Source organism: Danio rerio, chromosome 13 (assembly GCF_049306965.1).
Source record: "Danio rerio strain Tuebingen ecotype United States chromosome 13, GRCz12tu, whole genome shotgun sequence".
NCBI lineage: Eukaryota > Metazoa > Chordata > Actinopteri > Cypriniformes > Danionidae > Danio > Danio rerio.
In genome coordinates, this window is record NC_133188.1 from 8682270 (window position 1) to 8707678 (window position 25409).

The 25409-nt window shown below is 36.8% G+C and overlaps 2 protein-coding genes across 4 annotated transcripts in view; one reads left to right on the forward strand and one right to left on the reverse strand.

Moving 5' to 3' along the window:
• Nucleotides 1-17533, forward strand: part of galm (galactose mutarotase) — a 29231-nt gene extending 11698 nt beyond the window's left edge. Inside the window, exon 7 of one of the 2 annotated variants that reach the window (XM_021480558.3) lies at nt 16396-17533. In XM_021480558.3, the coding sequence (XP_021336233.2) occupies nt 16396-16404 (9 nt within the window). In that variant the 3' untranslated portion in view covers nt 16405-17533. 2 annotated transcript variants of the gene reach the window in all.
• dhx57 (DEAH (Asp-Glu-Ala-Asp/His) box polypeptide 57) overlaps nt 2947-25409 on the reverse strand; it is a 33453-nt gene continuing 10990 nt past the window's right edge. Inside the window, exons 9-23 of one of the 2 annotated variants that reach the window (XM_021480720.3) lie at nt 25253-25386; nt 22685-22739; nt 22348-22562; nt 19591-19707; nt 19407-19503; nt 16374-16547; nt 16062-16262; nt 12928-13204; nt 12744-12839; nt 8897-8980; nt 8668-8805; nt 7730-7804; nt 6386-6520; nt 6029-6229; nt 2947-3518 (exon numbers count right to left, since the gene is read on the reverse strand). In XM_021480720.3, the coding sequence (XP_021336395.2) occupies nt 3375-3518; nt 6029-6229; nt 6386-6520; nt 7730-7804; nt 8668-8805; nt 8897-8980; nt 12744-12839; nt 12928-13204; nt 16062-16262; nt 16374-16547; nt 19407-19503; nt 19591-19707; nt 22348-22562; nt 22685-22739; nt 25253-25386 (2143 nt within the window). In that variant the 3' untranslated portion in view covers nt 2947-3374. Of the gene's footprint in view, nt 3519-6028; nt 6230-6385; nt 6521-7729; nt 7805-8667; nt 8806-8896; nt 8981-12743; nt 12840-12927; nt 13205-16061; nt 16263-16373; nt 16548-17569; nt 17752-19406; nt 19504-19590; nt 19708-22347; nt 22563-22684; nt 22740-25252; nt 25387-25409 lie in introns of those variants that run through there. The other variant, XM_073920585.1, reaches the window with a different exon arrangement.

Below are 25409 nucleotides of genomic sequence, written 5' to 3' on the forward strand. Positions count from 1 at the left end.
GCTGTTTCCCAAATCGCACTAGAGTGTCGCCTCTTGGTGAATCTATGCTCTTTGGTTTAACTTAATATTGGTAGTCAGTTTGATGGAAGTCAGTGGTTATCACTTGCCTAAGATTTTTCAAATTATAGTCAAAAGAAACCCAAACAGGTTTGTGACAAGGGTTAGGGTGAGTAAATAACATTATTTAGTTTTGGGAAAATGATTCCTTCCACAATTTTGAACTGTTCTGTATAGTGCACTATATATTGTATACAGACCATATTTGTGTACATGTTTATCGGTATGTAATTTTGCTTTAGTCCATGAAAAAAAGGAATGAATAGTTGTTCTCTTTCTTTCCTCAGCCCCATTTTCCAGATGCTCTGCTGAGGCCAGGAGAGACATACTCGCATACAACACGCTTCACATTCTCTGTGGTGTGAAATTACAGAAAGATGTGAAATAAAATTGGTCAAACTTAATACAGCAATAAGCAGAACGTTACATGACCATTGTGTACTGCTACTTGATATTGTATTTCTATAACTGCCCATAATATTTGTGTTTCAGTAGGGCATGTATGTTCCTCCTACCATAGATATTCTACACTAACATGATTGCTACTCTAAAATGGTTTGATAGGAACTAAATGGATTTAACAAGAAAATCTGTTTCCAGTAATGACTCTGTATTGATTTTAGTGCAATATTAAAATCCTGTCATTTGATTACAAAATACTTTTGAAGTATTTGGGTGAATTTGTTGTGGAATTACTCGAACATGCAGACATTTAAATACACATTTGCACAAATTATACCACCATAATAGAATCTAATAAATGTTTTGTGACTTGCAGTTTTTCCTCAATTGCTAAAACACTAAAAACCCATAGGCTGAACTAAGTTCTCAGTTGCCTGACCCCATTTAGCTAATTGTGCAGTCTGTTGTCAATACCAGTTGACATGGTTAAACACAATGTGCAGATCTTACTTGGACTTTTCAGCAAAACTCTTAACACATTCTTAATCATTCATTCATTTTCTTTTGGGATTTGTCCCTATATTAATCTGAGATCGCCAGAGCGGAATGAACCGCCAACTTATTCAGCATGTTTTACGCAGCGGATGCCCTTCCAGCTGCAACCCATCACTGGGAAACATCCATCCACACTCATTCACACACATACACTACGACCAATGTAGCTTACCCAATTCACCAATACCACATCTTTGGACCATGAGGGAAACCGGAGCACCCAGAGGAAACCCACACCAACATGGGGAGAACATGCACACTCCACACAGAAATGCCAACTGACTCAGCCGAGGCACATACCAGCGACCTTGAGGCCTTCACCATCAGGAGGTGCTATAATCACTCTCGAAGGAGAATTTTGCTTTCAGAATCCAAAATAAATAAAGTAATCCAAGGTTGTTGCTAGATCGCATAAGATAACGGCTGGAAGTTAACAAGAATTATTTATTTTATTTAATAAATTTCTCATTTATTGTATTTTGTTAACATCTACGCCCACTCCAACCCTAAACCCAACCATCACAGTAATGTAAAAAACAGTAGTTGTACCAAGTATTATTATTATTTTTTTATTAAATTACCCAATAAGTTGTATTTTTAACTCCTACCTCCACCCCAACCTTAAACCTAACGGTCACATTAATGTAAAATATTAAATACTTTTAACAGTGTCATAAAAAATGCTGCTATATTAATGTGCATATCGCACTTCCGGCCTGCCACGTATCCGATCTTGACTTTACTGTAATCAAAGAGCATAAAATCGCCAAGAGGTGACACTCTAGTGCATGGGTGTCAAACTCAATCCCTGGAGGGCCAAAGCCCTGCACAGTTTAGCTCCAACCCTGCTCCAACACACTTACCTGTAGGTTTCAAACAAGCCTGAAGGACTCAATTAGTTTGATCAGGTGTGTTTAATTAGGGTTGGAACTAAACTGTGCAGAGCTGCGGCCCTTTTGGAACTGAGTTTGACACCTGTGCTCTAGTGCGATTTGGGAAACAGACACTAGATGTCTGACACCAAAATGGTGTCTTGCAGAGGCCATTTTGGAATGAAAATTCCAATAGAACAACAGCATATTATAAGTGTGTAAAATAAACTATTAAAAGTGCCGATGATTGTGATAGTAAGTGTTGTATTGTCGTCTTTTAGGTTGCATCTCAGCTTTAATGCGCTTTTTAAATAAATAAATTAAAAACAAAGCAGGACAAAGCAGTGGCGCAGTAGGTAGTGCTGTCACCTAACAGCAAGAAGGTTGCTTGGTTGTTGGTTCGAGCCTTTTCTGTGGCATTTCTGTGAGGAGTTTGCATGTTCTCCCAGCGTTTCCTCCGGGTGCTCCGGTTTCCCCCACAGTCCAAAGACATGTGGTACAGGTGAATTGGGTAGGCTAAATTGTCCGTAATGTGTGTGTGTGAATGTGTGTGGATGTTTCCCAGAGATGGGTTGCGGCTGGAAGGGCATCTGCTGCATAAAAACTTGCTTGATAAGTTGGCGGTTCACTCCGCTGTGGTGACCCCGGATTAATAAAGGGACTAAGCCGACAAGAAAATGAATGAATGAATGAGAAATAAAGCAGCTGCTTGCCATATTGACAGCAATAAGATCGAATGGATGGCCGATCGTTGCTGTTGCAATGGAACGTTCTTTTGAATATCGCCTCTTGGTCATTTTAAGCTCTTTGCCATAATCCAACATGAGCCCCCGAAAGCTCCGCCCCTTCCGCTACATGAGCAAATCTGCGGTAGGTGAGTGTGTGAGGTGTCCAACATTCCACACTTTATTTTAGTGGTTGAATAAGTGCATCATCCAGGTAATTAAAGTGCAGTGTTAACGGACCACTTACACTATTTATACTACAAAATGGTGTACAATAGTGCATAAGTATGCGATCTGGGACGCACCTAAACTATTAGCAATCGAGAAAAACTAAGTAAACTGGAGTAAAATGGTTTATTTTTAAATAATTACACAAATTTTGACATTTTATGTTCAATACCTTTGATAATGCATTATCAAAGCTATAGTAGTAGTCCCACATCATCATCATAGAAGTTACGAATTCAAAACACCATTGCCTTTTATAATGTTTAACAATGAGTGCGTTCATATTCCTCTCAGCCATACATTCAAGATTCATGCACATGCTTTCTGTTAGAATTTTTTTCAATATAGATATTTATTGAAAGCAGTCCAATGTGGACTCTGATTCAAATACTGTTTGTGTGGAATCACACAATATCAAAACTCTACAAACTAGTCTGTGAAAGAAAATGAACCTAAAATGAACGTCAACAAAATCTTGAACTCGTGTTATAAGGTATTCAGGTGAACATCCCGTCTGTATTTGGTTGACAAACCGTTACTGTGTTGAAATAAGTGACACAATCGTGTGTATGATGCGAGATCCTCTAGGACAGCTGATCAGATCCATACTGGGATTTTTGATCTTCTCTTCTAAAAGCTGATCCAGCTCCCATCGCAGCTCTTTCACCAGCTCAGCCACCTGCATAAACAGGTTGAAATTAATAAAAGCTTACACTGTATTGTTTTCTTCTGACCATCATTCCAGCATCTATGGCTACAGTATATTCATGTTTAGAGCGATCAAACCACTGTTACACCACCTTAGCAGACTATACTACAGTGCCTTGTAAAACAATTCATATCCGTTGAACATTTGCTAAAAAATAAAGTCGTAAGTATACCCCATTTGGTTTAGGTCTGGACTTTAGGTCAGGGCAATTTTAACACATTAATATTTTCAGCTCTGGTTGTATGTTTAGGGACATTGTCATGCTGGAAGGTGCTCTAATATCAAGTCTTTTGCAGACACTACCAGTTTTTCTTCTATTATTCTAAATGCAGGGATACACCAAGCTGATACACCAGCCTTTGAGCAGCGTCGAGTAGTCAGTGTGTGTTAGAGTTGGGTCGACAGACAATGCCATCGTCCATCGCCGATAGACATCACGATGCTAAGCCTCCACCCTGCCCCCTACGCAGAAGCAACCCGCTCGCGAAAAATACTCACTAAGGACCCGTTTACACTTATACGTCTTAATACTGGACTTCCCGCCTAACTTAACAAGGGGGCGGAGCCAAGAGCTCCCCCGCTTTGTGTATGGCAACAGACAGGCAGACAGAGGAGCAACATGAGTGAGAGGACCAGCATTCAGCCGTACATGTACAACTCAGACACAAGCCACTGTTGATGAATCAATATTCCAAATGTGTCAGAATGGTAGTTACCAAATCATTTGTGTCTTTGTAGTTTGACAGCCACTACGTAACGATGCATGCGTCTTCCTTATAGGGATGTAACCGGTTTCACTAATAGCCATGCTTTAATTCGTCACAGTTAATTAATCATAAAGGCTTCTCAACACTGACTGAGGCTGTAACTAAGGCAAGTTCGTTATTTCCAATGGAGGGAAGCTCACGCAAGGCAACGCGCTCACACTTTTCAGCCGCACCTAGTTAAGATGACAGGGAGCTTTAGTGACCGCGAGAAATACAAACGGCTGAAGTTTAAGGAAGACGCAATGAAAAGTGCACGTTTGCAAACCCGCCTAAAGTTACAAACAATGGCACCAATGAGAGCGATCATGTGGTGAATGTTGATCCGCCAGCTGAGATCAATCAAATGTTTTAAGAGAGAGCTCTGAAAGACTCGGTGGATCAGTGGTTTTTAATGGCCCGAATCTCGATACATTGCATTCACTCTGCATGTTCAGCGCAAATGGCAGCTAAATGTACAATGTCAGTTGCTCATTCGTGGGAAGACGATGAAGGCTCTTGTGTTGGGCCCAATGAGCCTTACATACAAAAACAATGCAAGGGGTCTTTCTTTGGTGACATCACGCTGAAAATGGCAGACGTAAAACAACAAACTGAAAATGTGGTTATGCGCATCTGTCAACCAATATTGGTGAGCGGTGGGGCCGCACTCCTACGTCAGGTTGCGGTTGGTCACAAAACCGCTCCAACTGGTCCACCGTTTTTTTGTTGGTAAATTGAAAAAAAAAAGGACTGGTTGTGTTTATATCGCCCCAATATGACAGTCTATAAACTATAACTACACACGACTGTCCAAACAGCTTGAAAAGTAGATTATTCACCATAGGTGCTCTTTAAGTCTCAAAATTAAAAAGTTTAAATATTCAATAAATATTTACTTTCCTAAACAAGCAAGCTTTAAAACATAGTAATGCTTCATTATGTTTTGCAACACTGTACAGTAGGCTAAGATTACATTCATTCACAACCCACGTTTGCAAAACACAAGCTGCGTGTCTTCACTCATAATGGAGTGTGCTGTAATGAAATGTCTTGTGAAATGTCTGTCACAAAAGGTGCTGTAATGTCCTTTAGTGATTCTAAAACCGCTGGGACACCAGATGAGTAGTACAGAGCGGCACCACATCAATGACAACTCAAGGTTTTGATTTCACTTTCGGGTGTGTGAGGAATTCGAACAGTGACCAGAAGCTGGCTGCACAACGCATTAGAAGCACCACAACTATAATTATCAATCTGTCCAAAATTAGATCTCGTGCCTGAGCCGGCCCACATTAACATGATCTATGGTTGGAAACTTTTGAGAATTGATCCAGAATCATTAGAGAAAGAATCATAATGCATCGATTTTTTTAATGAATGCTGTTTGCTTTAGTTGTATGTGTGCAGCATTAGTTCCTGTTTCCCTTTGTGGAATGACAATACAGACTACTGCTGCCTGCGTGTATTGAAAAATGCATCCTCTCACACAGGTTCAGAATGTACACTCTCATTCAGTTGGCTGTCATCTGTTTGTTGTGTTCACATGCAGCTTTTTGGTCCAGAGAGGACCAAATAGGGCGACAACACAGTTTGTTATTTTTGCCGCTAGTTCTTTGACGTTGGCTCGGTGTATCCCTGGATTAACAGGTATTCATCTAAGATTGCCCTGTATTTGGCTCCATTCATCAACTCTGAACAACTTCCCTGTCCCTAGTGTACACATGATTTATTTACCTCATGAGATGCAGCAGCAAATTTGATCCAGCCATCATCCAGAGAGATGATGAACTGTCCACGCTGCAGTTCCACATTCACTTGTCCCCCACCGAACAGCACCATGGGATACACACAGACCATGCTACAGTCACGGATAAACACTCGACTGGTCTTCACTTTTTCATGGTACACAAGGTACGGACTGTCATAGTGGCGCACCTACAAAGAGTAAGATCTCAGTTGTAAAAACACACTACAGAAACTGCACTTGACTGGTAGAACTCCGTAGAAAGTCCGGCCCTAAACATTTCTGATTAATCAAAACATTTGTAGGTGCTACATTTAGCTCAAATATAATTAATCTGAAATAGTTACCGAGAAGTTGACAGATGAGGGATGAATGTGGACAGCTCCATCGCTCTTGGTCATGAAGCGCTGCTCCTCTGCTTTGGGCTGCATCTTCATAGCTCCTTTGCTAGTGAGCTTATACTTCATCTGGGGAGATCTCACCTAAACATACATTTTATTAAACTGGGCTCGAAATTAACCTTTTTGCTTGGTAGCACTGGTGCTCCTAACTTTAAAAATTTAGGCGCATCAGCCAAAATTTTGTCGCACTTATAAGCACCGTTACTACAAGTTTTATACAAACATATTTATTGCACTTGAAATCAACACTAATCAAACTAACAAGCAAAAAAATATATATGCAAGCGTGAGGAAAATATGTCTCAACGAAATCCCGTTATCACAAGAAAATACATTTTTTAACATAACTGAGTGACCAAAAGATACACGGAGCGCTCACTGGCCCTGCACGCACTACTTTGACATGAATGAATCTGTTAACGATATAACTGTGCTGTTCTCACGGGTGGTGTCTAATATTGCACTGATGTTTTTGACATACTGTACCTTATTATATGCATACGTCATGTTAATAGCAATACTTTTCATGAGTAGCGATATTAGTTTACTCAGTGTAAGCCCGTTTGCGATGGTGTACTTGGTGTTAAATTTGACATATAGCTGGCACTTGCACAGCGGACAGCATCTGACGATTAAATGACGGAATAAACAGAAGCTCTCGTGCTAGATGTGGCACGCAGTTACCTGAAAATTTCATCCCACAGACTTTTCATAGCGGACTTGAAGCCAACGGAAGTCTTTTATCCACTCTTGGAAAAGTGTAGATGGTGGATTAACATTTAGCACATGATCACTAGTAAGATGTGTCATTATTTGTAACTTTAGATGCCATGATTTCTAAAACAAAATCTGTCAGTGTTATCTTCATTCTCATCTTCAGCGATTTACAATTTTTCGCGGGAGTAGCTCTCTCTGTCATCCCAAGCCAGAAGGCATTGACTGAGTGATTGACAGCTGATGTTTCAGTGCTAGAGATGTGAGCCAATAAGAAGAGCGCGAAGGCGGGTTGACATGGCAGCTGTTTAAAACCATTCCCGAGCGCGGCGTTTCAAATGCAGAGATGCATTCTGCGTGAATGTCTTCCGAATCCGCGCATGTGGTGACCATTTTGCAGTAAAAGGTGGTCGCACACAACAATTTTTTGCACTCGCACAAATGCTCCCAAATATATTTTGAAGTCGCATAGGTAAAATTTCGGTCGCATATGTGACCAAAATGGTCGCAATTTCGAGCCCTGTTAAACAAACATTCACATCTTTCACATTTACCAGAGAAATGTGTGACACTGACCTGGACTACATTAGGGTAGAGGGCTGCACACAGCATGGCTGACATCAGCTTTGTGTTGTCGGAGTTCAGGTTGGCCTACAGTAGAACAGAATATTAACAGGTCACATTTTGTGGACATGTTACTTATGTCATATTATCTTTTACTGAATATATGCTTTTGCCATTGTGTTTATATACAGTGGGTATGGAAAGTATTCAGACTCCTTTACATTTTCACTCTTTGTTATATTACAGCCATATGCTAAAATCATTTAATTTAATTTGCATCCAAATCGGGTGAACGGTGTAGAAATTGCATTTACGTTTGCATATGTGTCTCCCACTTGTTAAGGGTCCAAAAGTAATTGGACAGAATAATAATCATAAATTTAACTTTAACGTTTGAATACCTGGCTGCAAATCCTTTGCAATCAATTACAGTCTGAAGTCTGGAATGTATAGACATCACAAGACGCACATATTACCACTATCAACAAGCTCTCATTATCTGAGTTTATATAAATCATCTTGCACAATTTGTCTGTTGTTAATTTTAAAAATAGCTTGATTTTTAATGTAAACGTAACTAATCAGTATAGACTAGAATCATTACAATGACACTAATGCAGCATTTCATTTTCTGTTAATTTAACAGAATTATGCTATTTATCATATGATGAATTCCACTAAAATAAACATTTAAGACAAACTCTATTAAAAATGCATTTCTTCAAATAGGTTTCAATTTAAAGGTATCATAAATTAAGAAATCAAATCTAATGACATGGTCATTTTACACTGAACACATCACAAAATATAGGAAAACATTTAAATGAGGCAAAATAACTCAGAAACACTATATAGAAAACCTTGTTTTAATATTTCGATGATGTTAGTGCATACACTTATCCCAGTTCTCAAGTCTGTTTTTTGCCCCAGCCCTCGAGAATCACGATTACCTCATAGCCTGTAGCCTCCAGCACCCCATCACTTCCCTTTGAGCTCATTTTTTCAATGACCCTGGCCTTTAGTCCATCCTTCACAAAGCCAATGTCAGACAGGAGCTCAGCAAACTGCCTTTTAAGACATGCTATTTCCTGAGAGAGAATACACAAGCACACGCACAACAAAAAAAGTTATATTGGTATGACTGACATCTACGCTGAGCCAATCAGAGAACAGTATTACCTGTAATCCTCGGATTGAAAGGAAGTTTTCTCTGCAATACTGATATCCAGCCTTAAAGCCGCTCTGAGCTGCGTTACACCAACCCTGAACAAACACAAACCAGTACAAGACTTCATGATGTATAAAACATACCTAAAACAGCACATTTCATGAAAATCTATTGAGAGAACTGCAAAAATTAATAAATAAAAACATGCACTAAACTACATCTGATTAGGTTCAAATTATATACCCCCAAAACAATATGAACCCATTTATTTATTCAATGTATTTTGGAAGACTGATCATTTATAATTGTTAAAATCAGATGATAAAGTGTCTATCAATCTAATTAACAGAAGTGTTTCTGGTTTCATCTTCCAAATTTTAAGGATGGCTAAGTCTCTCCATAATAATAAACCCTGAGAATTGTTATGAAATTCCAGGAGGCAAGACCACGAGAATTGTCAGGCACTAAAACAATAAACTTTCCAATCCAAGAAGAAGATCATGCATCCTGAGCCCCACTCTCTGCCCCCTGACTTTACCTTCTCCACCAGAGCAGATCACACACATTCCACATAGAATGTCCAAGTTTTTAATATGGTGTATCTTGTGGCTCTACCTTCATATTTGGTGTCATTTTAAAGGTCTCTGTGTGATTGGTAAAGTGATCTTAATTTCTCTAATATTTTACAATTTTTCTTATATCTGTTGATTTGAGTTTCGGCTTTGATAAGATCTTTGCCAAATGCCCCACTCCAGGGAAAATGGTCATCACATCAACTCATAACCAGACAAATGTCCTTGTGAAGCTTTTATTGACTTGAATTTATGATGGTTTGTTGTGATTTCAGTATTTAAAGGGTCACGAAACACTGAAACACATTTTTTTGAGCTGTTGACAGTCATATTTGTGTCCCACGCTGCTAAAAACACTATTAGGACACATATATTTCACAAAAAAGTGAAAATTGGTTGCTTTTGCGTTATTTCGAGCAAATTCATTCTTCCGGTTTAAAACGAATTTTGGAAGCTGCGTCACGCCGATTAGGTACTTGTGTGTAATCCAGCGTGTAGACTGACTTTCTGTACCTGGGAGTACTTTGTGATGTCTCTGAGTGTGCAGTATTAATTCATGAGAAAGACTTGGCTTAAACCAATCAACGTGCTCCATTGTGTATGCAGTGCAACTTCATTAATATGCATGATAGCTTGGAAGACAAGTTTTACCTGTTACAGTGTTCAGATGGCAGAGAGAGACACCACGTCGTGTTGCCAAAATAAGTGGGAGAAGAAGATTAGTTTGGAGATACGAGTCATCAGAGTTGCTTTTATAATTTGCTGTATCGAAGGTTTTGTTTTCATTTTCCAGCTATGAGAGGGCAGCTGGACTCACGTGTGGATTACAGTGCACGCGACGCTTGACAAAAACCCGTTTGTAAGGAACATTGTTAACCCGAGAGCTTTTCTCATCTGGAAATGGTGAAATCTGGATTTGCTGCTCGTCTCCTTTTAATAAAGACGCAGCTCCAGTGTTGATTGTCCTGTCTCTACAGATTTGGTAAGCGATCAGTGGTAGTTTGTATCGTCATCAGTACTCTTTCAGTGTTGAAAGATGGACGTTAGTCAACTGATTTCTAAGTTACTAAAGTTTACCGTACGTTAATTTCACTATAATATCATAGATTGAAAGATCCGCTGTAGACGCTGCTCTCCGAGTGTAAACGTGTAAGCACCACAATCAAACTATTATCGTCGTGTAGGATTTTCACCACATTTTGTGACAGGAATAACACACACAGCTTTTGACGCTACCTATTGAGTGCTTATAAGTTTTCGAGAAATGCAGAGGTTTTTTTCTCTCATTCGCCATGCGGTATCAAACATTGCTTTAAAAATACACGCTTCCAGCAATTCCTCTGATCAAATATCCCGTTTGTCAAGAGGGGCAGAAATTAAATTCCTGAATGAAAGTGCCAAACTGCAGTTAAAGTCCACCATTTAATACTTTGTCAAATAATTCGATTACTGTTATCCATGTAAACACATTCACGGTCTTCTGCCCTGTGTCTGTGTTTATTTTGCCTCTGTGAAAATCAGTGTGTGCCTTAACCGGAACTCCCATTTTTATGCAAATTTTTATGCACTTTCCCTCCTCCGACACTACCCCCAAAACAGAGCTGGACACTCCCACTTTCCTGACTTTTTCCAAACTAGAGGTGTGAAAACACCCTGCTGAAACAGGGGGGTTTCGTGGCCCTTTAAAGGAAAGGTGCAAAAGCGTCTGGGAGATCAGGATACCAAGTTGCAGTGTGTGAGACTCTAAACTCTGCATCAAGGTGCAATGTATTCTACACGGTTAGGTATTAATCTCTAACTCTTAAATGTATCTTTGGGTACTAGATGTTGTGCATTTCTGAATTGGCTTATTTTGTTTAATGATGTGAATTGGAATGGAAAGTCTTTGCCTGACAAATAAATGTCAAATTCTTGTCTAACTCAAATATCTCCTCAAATCTTTGTAATTAGTAGATTGTTTATGCTGATGTTTGCGCAGGATTGCTCATATGCCTAGGAATAATGGATGGAGCATAGGCACAGCATTAGAGACCTGTTGATTTCTGACAATCACTGACTTAGTATGATATAATCTAGTGGCTAAATCAAACTTTCTTTATGTATGAGCAAGCATGGGGCGGCCTAATATTAATTAAAGGAAATTAGTTTACGGTTATATCCTCTATTTAAAAACTAGAACTGGTGAAGTTGTGTCCATAAGCAGATGTAACTGGCCAGTTTACTGACTCTAAGCGACAAAAATAAGGATTTATTAGGTTAATCGATTTAAATTACACCAAATGACAACCTACAGTATAAGGTAATCAGCTTGAATTGGATAAATCTAAATTTAAATTATTATAAAAAAGCAGTCAGATTAAATTCGGAGTTGGAAACAAATTAAAATAAATTTTAACAAATGAAAATATTTCTTTACACATGTGCTAACAAGGCTTACGTGAATTTAACCTTCACCCATGTTGTTAGTTCTGTCATTGGACTAATAGATGAACCCTTATCTACCAACAGCAGGTTTATGGAAAATGAGCAATATTTAAAGAGAATATACTATACACATGTGGTCTATGAATAAATATTGAGTAAAATAACTTAATTTCATAGCAATGTATAGAATTTATTATTATTAAACTGCAATATGAGTTAATAAAATATATTATAAAGCTATGATATTGCAATTATTTTATCATAAAATACAAAAAAGGAGTAAAACTGAGAAAAATGATTACAGGTTAAATTAACTCATTTTCCTTTTGAATTCACAATTAAATACATGCCTATTGATTAATGTGTATTTGCAGCAGCCATTGCTTCAGCCTTCAGTAACTAGGGTTTCCATCATCCTGTGTCAATGCGCATTTTGAAGTATCCCATGAGAAACTACTGATAAAAACAGCAAATTTAACTGTTTTCACGTTCACTTGAGGTGGTATTTTTGATTTGTGAGAAAGGGGTTCATGCAAATAATGGGAGATGAAAACGCATTTGCCAAATAAACTCTGACGAAGCGACTTATTATGTTTGCCTTGTTTACTGTTTGTTGCTAGGTTAATGCAGTCAGCCGCTCTGACAGCTTGATAAAATTGCACCTAATTCTCAATTGGGATCTTTTAAAAAGAAAAATCTGAATTTTGAAAAGATTTGCTTCATGTTAGGATTGAAAACCAGCTAATGTCACAAGAACCTTCACAAATCATTCATCTTGATAGCAGTAATGCTGCTAAATATTTCTGAAGTAAAACAATGGAACATTTTTATCAGAATTATTTCATAAATTGAAAATACTGACCTTGTACGCCTGCATCAAAGCTAGATGGTCACTGTTCGCAAGAGAGAAAGCCAACTTCTTCTCATTAGCTTCTTCTCGTTTATCCCATGGAGACACCTTCGAGTAGAGTCATCAAGAAAACAGTCATCTCAGGAAACAATACTGCATTAGACTGATGATTTTTATCAGATATTGATTGACTTACGAATGGACTCTTGAAGGCCAGGCTGGCAGCAATGGTGAGGGCAGGGTCGAGGCAGCGGAAGATGGCTCCCAGCAGCATGAGTTTACCAATTCGCACGTCCACTGGCAGACAGGCCAAATGCCAGCCCAGTGGAGTTAAAGACTCCTCATCTGTCAGGGCACCAAGGGCACACAGGCGCTGTTTAGCTGCTTCCAGACTGCCTTCTGTGGGCGGCTCAATCAGCTGAGAGAAAACAGAGTCCAGAGGACGCTCAGCAAACACCTCCAGCACCTTAACCCTGGGGGAGAGAGGGTTCAATTCCTTTTAAATAAGTACTAAAATGAACAGGAAAACAACAATAACATGAATAAAGCTATCAATAGTTATATTCAAATATGAGACACATTTAATAAAACTGTTTACAACTTAAAGTGGCACTCTTGGCACTCTCAGTAACTCTTGATCAACATGCAAAGCCAGATAACACTTATACCTCCGGTTTCACAAACAAGGTTTAAGGCTAGTCAATATTAAATTGCATGTTTGAGCTTTCTCAAGTCAAAATAACTTGCGGTGAGATGTCTTAACATACACCAGTGTCATTTTTTTCACCAGGTGCACACCAATAATATATTTTCCCAAGGCCATTTTTATAAATTGGGCTTAAATAGCCTAATTTAACGAAGGCCTAGTCCTGGCTTAATCTAAGCCCTGTTTGTGAAACTGGGCCATAGTGTAATAGGGTATAGGCCAGGTCAGTATCCCAGATTAAGCGCTTCCGGTAAACTGTATGCAGTTACAATATCACCACGTTTAACTTCTGCTTTCTTTAAAAATCTATGATCTTCACTGCTTAATTAATACACAATATAAAGTGGGTCTCAGACTGTAAAAGAAGGACTGCATTAAATCCCATTGTCTCATGCCATGTCTTTAAAATATGGAAATTTATTACACCACACTATATTCAATGAAGTTTCTGTGCTCGTCTGCTGCTCCTGATGGCGTTTAAACAGTTTTCATCTCGTTATACAAACAATGAACAAATAAATGAAAGCTTAAGTCTATTAAACTGAATATATATTAATTACATTACATCCATTCTGTAAAAGGAACAGCAATAAATTGAAAAGTCACATTACCACATTACCATTTATGATACATGTATTTCAAATACATATTTTAAATACAACATAGTCAGTTGTATTTGATAGGGTTTATGAAAATGCGGTAATATTTTGTATCAAAATACGCTAGTGTCTTGTATTTTTAAAATACTGTAAAATACTTTATAAGAGGTCCACATGATATCATAATAAAAATGTGGCCTCTGATTGGTGCTTTCTAAGTTCTTGGCCAAGGCTTGAGATCAAACTACAAAGTTGATTGATATTGAAGAAGTTGATTAATGCTTAAAGTATGGATGGAGATTATGCATTACATATAAAGAAACTAACAGACAAACAGCAGGGGTAGATTCAAGAGCAAGTCAACGTAAGAGAGGAATATAAGACACAACATAAAGTCCTACTGTGGCGATACCTACAAAACTTCATAGGCTATTTCAAATGCCAGTAGCTGATCTGCAGGGGCTCTTTATAGTTAATTATAAACTTTGACATAGTTAATAAGTATGAGACAAAAAATTTTAATAATATCTCAATCTACAAACTGGTAAAAAATGCCAAACTCCAACTTTTTTTGAGATTTCAGACTCTATTTTAACGATCTAGGCACAAAGTATAAAGCGAAGGTTGCAAAAGCATTAAAGCCATGTCCGAATCCACTTTTGCTATTTTAAGGATGGAAATATATTCCTGACACATTCAGAAAGACCTAAACTGTGTTTCCTACAAAAATACAAAGCAGGTTATGTTTCCAAGCTGTCTTTTTCTCTTTTGGCTCGTTATTATGACCACTACTCCATTTTGCCTTCGCCATAGAAGTCATACTAATAGCAGTCATATTTTCATTTCAGGCTACGAATATTTTAAATTACGTGTCAACAGAACAAAACCGAGATGTGATCACAAATTGAGCACTTGCGATCAATTTACTTTACCAGCAGCTGCTTTTCAGTCATCATAACCCTTGTGGCCATGTCAGAGCTATTCACTGATGTTTTCATCTTTCTTTTGGACATTTAGTCATTGGTGATGGCGTTAAAGCGGGTTAGTGTTTGCTTTTATATTTGGTGTCAGATTAATATTTGCTGGTAGGGAAAATCTATTTGTTCACTTCTGCTATTTATACTTTGATTTACATTTCAATTGATTGATTTATTCCACTTAACTGCAAATTAGAATAGAAACTGTATAAACATACTGACAGTCAAAGGTGCTGTACATTGTTATGGGTCAATGATGCTAATATTTGGCACAAATGCATCAATTTCCCCTTTCTGGTTGCTCTTTCTATGACTGAATTATGTAGAAGCACTGTCCATGCGTGTTTCCTTGTCGGAGAGTAACTATATTTCATTGCACAACAATTAGTTGATCTGGTTTTTGGCTTATAAAGAGAAATCACAGTTCTCTTTCCTGTTCGCCAAAAATAACTAATTATATTCCTGGGAATGTCTGACACCGGCGGATACATATTGTGATAGACGTGCCAGGCACGAAAGCTTGACAGGCGTAGCAACAGTAACTAAGGAGGGCGGGGTTTAGTGAAGGGTCAATTAGGGTTGCGCTGGTCTAAAAATAGCAGCAAATCGCGCTATACACATCTTGTGCCTTATTGTACCGGGTGTATGATCGGGCTCAGAGTCTGCACTGAATGAGATAAATAAAGATGCACAAGAAGATTTAATAAGTGGAATAATTGACTTCGGGCCACTGAATTATCAGAACATCTTCATAGCAAATTCGAATAATTTATCAACCTGAAGCCAATAATTCCTTACTATAACTGTGTAGATGTAAAATTTTGCAATAATTAATCAACTAAAAAGACATTGAAGTTTTTCTTCTCCAAATACAGTTATTTCAATGAAATTATTGAATACAGTTTCACTGAATACAAATCGTCTTAAACCCCAGTTAATCAAGTAAAAATGTATTAAAAGCCATGCAAATTTAAAGAGGTATTATTTAAGATCTTACAATAGATTTACTTAGGTTTAGCATTGAAGGTTTTCCTTTAAAGATGCTTACCGTAGACAGAGCTGCTCCAGAGGAACTCTCTGGATCTCCGGCAGCTGCTGTTGGCTCAGATGGTGTTCAAAGCGATGGCTTGTAAACAGATGAAAGCAAACCCCTGATGCCACACGACCAGCACGGCCTTTTCTCTGAAGAGCATTGGCACGAGACACCCACACATCTTCTAGACTCTCCATACTGCGACTGGCATCATACCTAGCACAAACATGCACAAATTAAACCCTAAAAATGTAGTGTATTTCAGCAAAATGCTTTTGCATGGCTCATGAAATATCAGCATAAGCCTCAAAATGAAGTTTATCAAACCTTTTCTCTTTCATCCGTCCAGAGTCTATGACATACACCACATCATCAATGGTGACAGAAGTTTCAGCAATGTTTGTGGAAATGATGATTTTGGTAACACCATTCTGTGGGCGGGTAAACACAGCCTGCTGCTCCTCATTGGACAGGGACGAGTGGAGAGGATAAACTACACACCTGGAGATGTTACACACCAACATGACGTCACCATCAACTTTTAACAGGAGAATTTGACAAAAATATGTCTGGTTACTTTTTGTTTTATTATGAATATTATTTGTATGGTGTACTAGTGATTGTCAGCTTCACTGTGCACTTGTCTCACATTCGTCTCTCTGCAGTGACACCGTTCTAAAAACTAAAAAAAGTTCTCTAAAGTTACTGTTTATTGAGCTCTCTGCTAATGAGAATCTGAATCAGTTATGTATCCAGGACCAATAGAGAAGAGAACCCCTGATATATACAGGGTGGGCCAATTATATGGATACACCTTAATAAAATGCGAATGGTTGGTGATATTAACGTCCTGTTTGTGGCACATTAGTATATGTGAGGGGGCAAACTTTTCAAGATGGGTGGTGACCATGGTGGCCATTTTGAAGTCGGCCATCTTGGATCCAACTTTTGTTTTCTTAATAGGAAGAGGGTCATTTGACACATAAAAACTTATTGGGAATTCCACAAGAAAAACGATGGTTTTAACGTAACTTTATTCTTTTGTGAGTTATTTACAAGCTTCTGACCACTTATAAAATGTGTTCAATGTGCCGCCCATTGTGTTGGATTGTCAATGCAACCCTCTTCTCCCACTCTTCACACACTGATAGCAACACCACAGGAGAAGTGCCAGCACAGGTTTCCAGTATCCTAAGCTTCAGGTTTGAGCTGTGAACCTACACTAGTCTCACAATTCGGTTCGGTTACGATTATCATGCCATCGATTTGGTTCAATTCGATATTTCGGTGCATTGACGGTGCTTTTCATACACAGTTTTATATTTTCTTCACAGCAGCAGTTTTTGTATTAAAATGTATGGATATATTTATATTTATATATTATTTGTAATACAATTTTGTCATTTAATACAAACAATCAGATATATAAACTGTAACTTTAAACAAAACGAGCATCAAGCAAATAATATAAACAAATATAAATATCCAGCTCAATTTCTCATCCTTGTCTAGTTCTCTCACACCTCTTTGATTGGTCACACCCTCAACAAAAACGGTTGCGATTGGCTCTTGCGCGCTGCGCTCTTCACAGATGAGTGACACTGATAAGCAGCAGGCTGCAGCGGCGATCTCACAGCTGATGTATGATAGACACGGTGGAGAATACTCTGCAGACACGCGCTCGTTTCTTTATCCAGAAGTAATGCTGTAAAACAGCCAAGAGGAGAAGAAATGCCATGCCAGCAGGTCCAATGGGCCACTGTGTGTGTGTGTGTGTGTGTGTGTGTGTGTGTGTGTGAGAGAGAGAGAGTGAGAGAGCGAGACAGAGAAAGAGAGAGAGAGAGAAATTAAGTACTTTCATTCTCTCGATCTCAGTGAAATAGGGGGTTTTGTTGTATATGTCAGTGAAAGACTGATCCAGCAAACACACACAGTGAAATTGTGCACAGTTTTTGAGTTAAGTAGTTAGAGCGTTGTAAATACTCGCGATCGCCTCCCTCGCGACAGAGGGCATATGAGGTAAATGACGTCAGTAATAACCGGTTATGATTATTACTGAACCGATACCGAATTGTCCGCGTCTGCATCGCGGTGCACCGAAGAAACGATTAATTTTGACACCCCTACTTCAGGTGCTGCACATCTTGTATTGGTTTTGATATGATTCAATTAAGTTATGGTTCTCTGCCTTTGTTCAGATGCACATCAATATGAGGCTACTGTGAGCAGCCTGGAGTTATGACATTCTGCCTTTGTTTTACTGTCGTACTTACTATGATAAATAGGCTAACAATCTGCTAAATATAAAGCACTGCAAAAAAGCAAAGACTATAAATTGCGAGCAAAAAATATCTTACAAAATCTAAAAAAAATAAATAAAAAAAAGTTCAGGATCTGCTGATATACAGTCCAGATAACTAGGTCATACCTATGATATTGTGGTGGGTGTAAGTTTGTCAGTTCCAATTGAGGCGCACAACTTGCACGGCGCGCTTATAGGAGCAATGCACCTCCATTGGAAATGACAAACTTACCCCCTAAGCTTATTGGCACTGCTTCCAAGGCACATTTTAATAAACCTCTAGCACTTTATACGGAAACTATTGTACATACCGAATGTTTTATATCGATATTGACAGTGGTGTTGGTCAATAAATATCGATACCGATTTTATCACCCAGCCTTACAATGCATACCAAATTAATCTGAAAACCGGGACCACAGAACCATGATCAAACGGAACGGGTGATTTTATGAACCATTCAATACATACTACAATTAGTACAAACATTTGAATGGTATGGCATAGTATTACATAGATACAACATAATTTGATTCTAGAAAATCAGGTACAACATAATCACTTATAGAAAATCAAGATGAGTTTTAAGATCTTTAAAATGTTTGTGCACTTGATACACAAAGGTATTATATATATTGCGCTTTACTTTTGCTACATTCCTTTTTTATTATTTAATTTCCTTTCCGATATGAAATAGTACACTGCTAAATTTCTATTACTCCCAATAGCTTTTGCCACTAAGCATTTACTATTACCATATGTTCATAGCAGTACACCCATTCTGGACATATACTTGAAAGAATCTTTTTTGGGGACATAGTACAAAGATTTTTTATGTATGCTAATGAGAAAGAGGACGAGGTTTCTTATTAAAATAAAGATAAAATATTGATAAACAAAAGCGTTTAGATTAGAAACAAATAGTTTCTAATACCGTCTTTCTTTAGTTAAATTCAGATAAAATGTGTTTTGCTTTTTGCCGTATTGACTTGCTTTATGCTTTCAAAACTGCAAATTTGTAAGTAACAATATCTACTGGCCCCACTAGATTGACGTACCTGTTTGTTCTTCTATTATTGAACATCCTGTTAGACTGCAGCTGCTCATATAATTGCTTTATTTCAGCCAGGCCTGGTAGAAAGACCAAAACAGCCCCTGTACACATAGAAAAAAACAATTGATCATCAAGAAAGCTGTAATTATTTGGGAAAGAAAATGCTGTGTTTTATGATGCATTTTTACCTGGAGGGTAGCTGTGATCTCCATCAACAATCCACTCCAACAGACTCTCCACCAGGTCCATGTTGATTTTGTCAAGATCCATAGCAGCCAATGTTTTCACCACAGACTTTGAATAATCTTAACAAGACATGAACAAAGATTAGTCATTTATTAGAGTTCAGAGTACAAACAAAATACAAACACACACAGATCTAATATAAAGACTGACTTTATAGGTATGCCACAGTGCAAGTTACGATATAAATCTCAGGTGTCCACACAATGCATTTATAAAGATTTAGTTTAAAATTACACCACAGATAATTTATTACACCACATCACAAATGCCCCTTTAGGGTCAAACCTATTTTTTATTACCCTTTCTAGTAACATTTTCTAATAACTACACACTATAAATCCTTTATTAAGCATTAGCAAATAGTGAACTCATTATCTGTTAAGCATTAACTCTACATTAATAAGTGTTAGTAAGCAGTTTATAACTGCAGCAACAAATGCTCTATTCTTGACTTACAAACATATTTAGTGTGCTTAATAATTGTATTTTCATACTTTGTTAATGACTTATTTTTCATTACTAAATTAAGTATTGCATTATTTACAAACCAGTTGTATTTAAGAGTAGTTAAGGGTTTTTAGGATCATTCAGAATGAGTTAGTAAATTATTAATAAATTATTGAAATCAACATTTAAATGTCTTAGTATTCAGGCATATATTAATGGTTACTATGTGTGTTAATAAATGCTTTATTAACTCAACTCCAGTTTTGTGACCTAATCTAAAGTGAGGACTATTCATGCTTTATAAATCCTTTATAAATGACAAATAAAGGCTCAGTTAAATTCTAAACAGGAAAAATGACATTATTCATTCCTATTCATTTAAAGATACACAAATGAAACTGTACTTCAAATGAAAAATAAATCTTTGCAACCTGATCTAAAATAACATCACTGTAGAGTTTAAACATTGCATCTTATTATATTGTTAAATTGTTATATTGTAGTTATAGTTGTAGTTAAACTGTTTTATCCAGTTTTTGTTGTATTTTGACACTCCTGTTATTTGGCAATGTTTAAACTTTACATTAATTTCACTTTTTAGATAAGATTGCAAAGATTATTATTCACTTGATTCTGAGCTTTTAATAGTCATTTATAAGTGATTTATAAAGCATAAATAGTCCTCACTTTAGATTAGGTCACAAAACTGCATGAAGTTGAGTTAATAAAGCATTTATTAACATATTACTTAACTATTAATAAATGCCTGAATAATAAGATATATAAATGTTGATTTCAATAGTTTATTAATCATTTACTAACTCATTCTGAATTATCATAAAAACCATCAACTACTCTTTAATACAACTGGTTTTTAAATAATGTGATACTTAGTTTAGTAATGAAAAATAAACCATTAACAAAGCATGAAAATACAATTATTAAGCACATTATATAGGTGCTTATAAGTCAAGAATAGAGCATTTGTAGCTGCAGTTATAAACTGCTTACTAACGCTTATTAATGTAGAGTTAATGCTTAACAGATAATGAATTGACTAGATGCTAATGCTAAGTAAATGATTCATAGTGTGTAGTTATTATAAAGTGTTACCGACTTTCTTTGAATACAAAAGAGACAACTGAGTATTAAGCTGTCAAATACACTCAGGTTATGTCAAAAAAGTTTGAATGTAAATGGTTAGGGATGACAAAGCATTAGGCATGGGCTGGTATAGGATTCTGCACGTATGATAACATTGGATAAAAATATCATGGTTTCACGGTATTACGGTATTGTGATTACTGCTCTAAAATATATTCTTTTTAAAGAACCCCTTAACTTAAGGGGTAGGGGTACTAAAATAGAATTGGGATTGGGCCTAAATGTAGAAACCTTAGCTTCAATGTGCGTGTTATTAATGTTTGTATACTAACATGATTTATCATTAACAAAGCATTCATTAGCCTTTGTGTTGTCCTAGAATTCTAAATACACAGCAAGTACACTGTATTTTTTTGATGATTTAGGCTAAGTAATATAAAGTGGGATCAATCATTGTTTAGATGTTAAAATGGTGCTCAGATCATTGAGAGAATTACCAACCTTATTAGTGTACATTATTCCTGCATTATCTACTGTTTTACTAACATAAAGTCATGCTAATGACTTAACAAATGTGTTAACTAATGTATTAATTAACTTATGAATACAAGTTTAGTTAAAATTATGGTTTAGTATTGCTGAATAAATGTGTTGTTTATTGTTAGGTCATGTTTTGTAATCCATGAACAAATACTTCAGTGTATGCAAGTAAACAAACTTATTAAGCTGTTGATGTAAAGAGATTAGAATAGAATGTGTGTCAATTAATATTAGTTACAGTCACTGTTCATCATTAGTTGATGTTAACTAATGCCTTACCTAACATGTTACTACATGTTTAGTTAAAATTAACAAAAATTAAGTAATGCTTAACTGTTGATCATTGTTAGTTCATGCTAAAGAATGCATTACCTTTAAATGTTACCGATCTTGTATGAACAGTAACATTACACACTAAAGGAAGCTGACAGTGTATAAAGTATAATAGGAACGATTAAACAGGAAGGCAGTAGTTTTTTGTAAACACTATTTACAGAAAAAGCTTAACAAATTGCCCAAACAGGTAAGCAGTGATAACAGACCAATCCATAGAAAACTCCCCACAAAACAAGCACAAGCAAACAACTGGTGACTCAAAATAATCTTACTGGAATATCGGACAGTGAGATCTTGTTGACTGAGCTGCTGATCAGGAACTGAGTCTTTGACGGACTCCTTATTTCTGAAGGAGGTGAAGGACCAGCCACCATCATCATCAAAGTCTTCAACTAGAGCTCGTCCCTTTCCAGTTGTACCACCCGGACCGGAGGAACGATTTAGCTTTGTGGAGCGCCGGTATGGACTTCCATCTTCAATTACATACCTTTATTGCAAAAGAATAAAAACCTTGAGTTTAAAAATTTTCGGATTTGTATCATTTTGAAAAGAATCCATGTAAAAAAATAAACAATTGTGTTTAAAATAAAATGCATTTGATGTGAATACCTGGTCTTGGCAATGGCATCTTCAAGGAAGAACTGCTCTACTGGGAAAGTACGCCCTAAAGATGGAAGGAATTTTAAAATGTGTGTAAAAAACTTAAAGTAATAATAAGGTAAGAAATGTGTGGTACATTACACCATTATCAAACACAGTGTTTACATTATTTTAAGGCACTAAAATCTATTTTTATTATTGCAAAAGCTTTACAGCTTTGGAAAAAAATAAGAGAAACTTAATAATTACTGTTTCTCTGGATTTGTCAACAAAGGATGTGATTTAGAGCTAATTCATCAAAAATGACAAAATGCTGATATAAATAGAACATAGAATAACTTAAATATTGAGGCAATCTCTCTTGCTACATACATAGGTAATTATATATTTATTAAATGTATATACAGTTGAAGTCAGATTTATTAGCCCCCCTTTGATTTTATTTGATTTATTTATTTAATATTTCCCAAATAATGTTTAACAGAAATTTTTTAACATTAAATTTTCACAGTATGTCTGATAATATTTTTACTTCAGGAGAAAGTGTTATTTGTTTTATTTAGGCTAGAATAAAAGCTGTTATTAATTTTTTAATAAACATTTTAAGGTCAACATTATTATTATTTATTTTTTTTGATAGTCTACAGTACAAACCACTGTTATACAATAACTTAGCTAATTACCCTAACCTGCCTCATTAACCTAATTACCCTAGTTAAGCCTTTATATGTCACTTTAAGGACTTTAAGGACATCTACACTCCCTCCCTCCAGGACATCTACACCAGGCGGTGCATGAGGGAAGCCAAGAGAATAATCAGCTACTCTAGCCACCCAAGCCGTAGACTTTTCTCTCTGCTACCCTCAGGCAGACGGTTCCGCAGCATCCGGTCACGCACTCGCCGGCTGAAGAAAAGTTTCTTCCCTCAAATTATCAGGCTGATGAACACTTAACACACCCCACACAGACTCTTCCATACCCCTCACTGCACACCATCAATATGTAGCATGCACTGCACTTTAACCAATCCATACTTGAAACAATACTGCCTACAACTATGTGGGCACCTATTCATTGTACATATCGCTGTCAATTTTACATTGTCCTGTTTCTTTCTTTTTTTTTTTTTTTTTTTTTGAGTAGTATGCTGTTGTATTTGCACTGTCATTTTATTTGCACTGTCTGTATTTTGCACTGTCTGTATTTACACTGTCATTTTATTTGCACTGTATTTTGTACTGTCTGGAGCCAGCACCTAAGCTTTTCACTCATCATAGCACACATGCTGCTGATGATGATGTGACAATAAAAGTGATTTAACTTGATTTAAGCTGTATTTATCTTATTCTCTGCGCACAAGTGGGCGCAGACATTTTAATTTTTTTGGCTCAAGACTTCCAGTCTCATTCACTTCCATTCATTTAGTTAAAAACAGCTTGTTTTGCTGCTTAATGTTGCAAACTGATATTTTCTTATTATATTATTCTGTTTTGTCTGTATAGTTATGGATGCACTTGTTTGTTGAGCAAGTAGTTTGACCGTTTTCTGCCGTCTATTATTTCTAGTCATTTCTCCCATAGGGAGCTGAATCGGAAGTTCTAAAACAATCGCAAAAACGAGCGCACTTCCGCATTGAAGAATAAGGTCAATAGAAGTGTATTGAAAAAGATCTAGTAAAATAATATTTAGTTATCATGGCAAAGATAAAATAAATCAGTTATTAGAAATGAGTTATTCTCCATTAAACAGAAATTGGGAAAAAAATAAACAAGGGGGCTAATAATTCTGACTTCAACTGTATAATTACAAAAGTATGTATGTATGTATGTATGTATGTATGTTCTTGAATCTGATTGGCTGATAGCTGTGATAGTCTGCAAATAACAGCACTGGTACAGCCTCTTCACCCACAAGTTTTTTTTTTTTTTTTTGCTACGCCCACATGCGCAACAAGCAGAGGACACTCTACAGACAAATATTGCTGCTGTTGGACAACATACTGTACTTTTGTGGCTTTTTTAGTCAAGAATGTAGTTGTTTACATTGCAACTAGGGGAAATCTCTGTAGACTGATGGCACTTCATGACGTTCAGCCTTTTAATCTTAAAATGTGAGCAAAAATTACCTGTTTTGCAACAACTTATAGATGTTATTATGCGGTCAAACTGTTGTTTATATGTCTGCATATATGGGGATGCCAAGGCACTCGGCCTGTGGCCTCGAGCCAATGCACGGCTCCCACCAGTGCCCATAAACACTTCTATTTGTGTGATATTGCTCATATATAATGTATAATAAATATAACGTATATATAAATTGTATTTTTTTTATTGTTAGTTTATTTTGAAAGGACATTAGGAGAGTAAATAATAATAAGTATGTTTTTGTATATTTATTATTTACTCTGCTATCATCCTATTCAAATAAATTATGTAAATGATAACTCTTAGTAATGGCAAGCACCCATTAATGGCAAATCCCAGAGAATCAAGTTTTAATAACTTCAAAATGTTGTTTTTTTCAAGAGCTGTACATAAAAATAAATGTGTAATGAAAGATAAATGATGTGGGGTTCACCTGGTATATGGATGCAGGGGCAGTTGTTGAAATACTGTGAGAACAGTTCAGCATTCAAGGTTGCACTCATCATAATTACTTTCAGATCTGTCCTTTTTACAATCAGATCCTTCAAAACCAGCAACAGGAAGTCACTGCAAGACAAGTATTGTGCTAC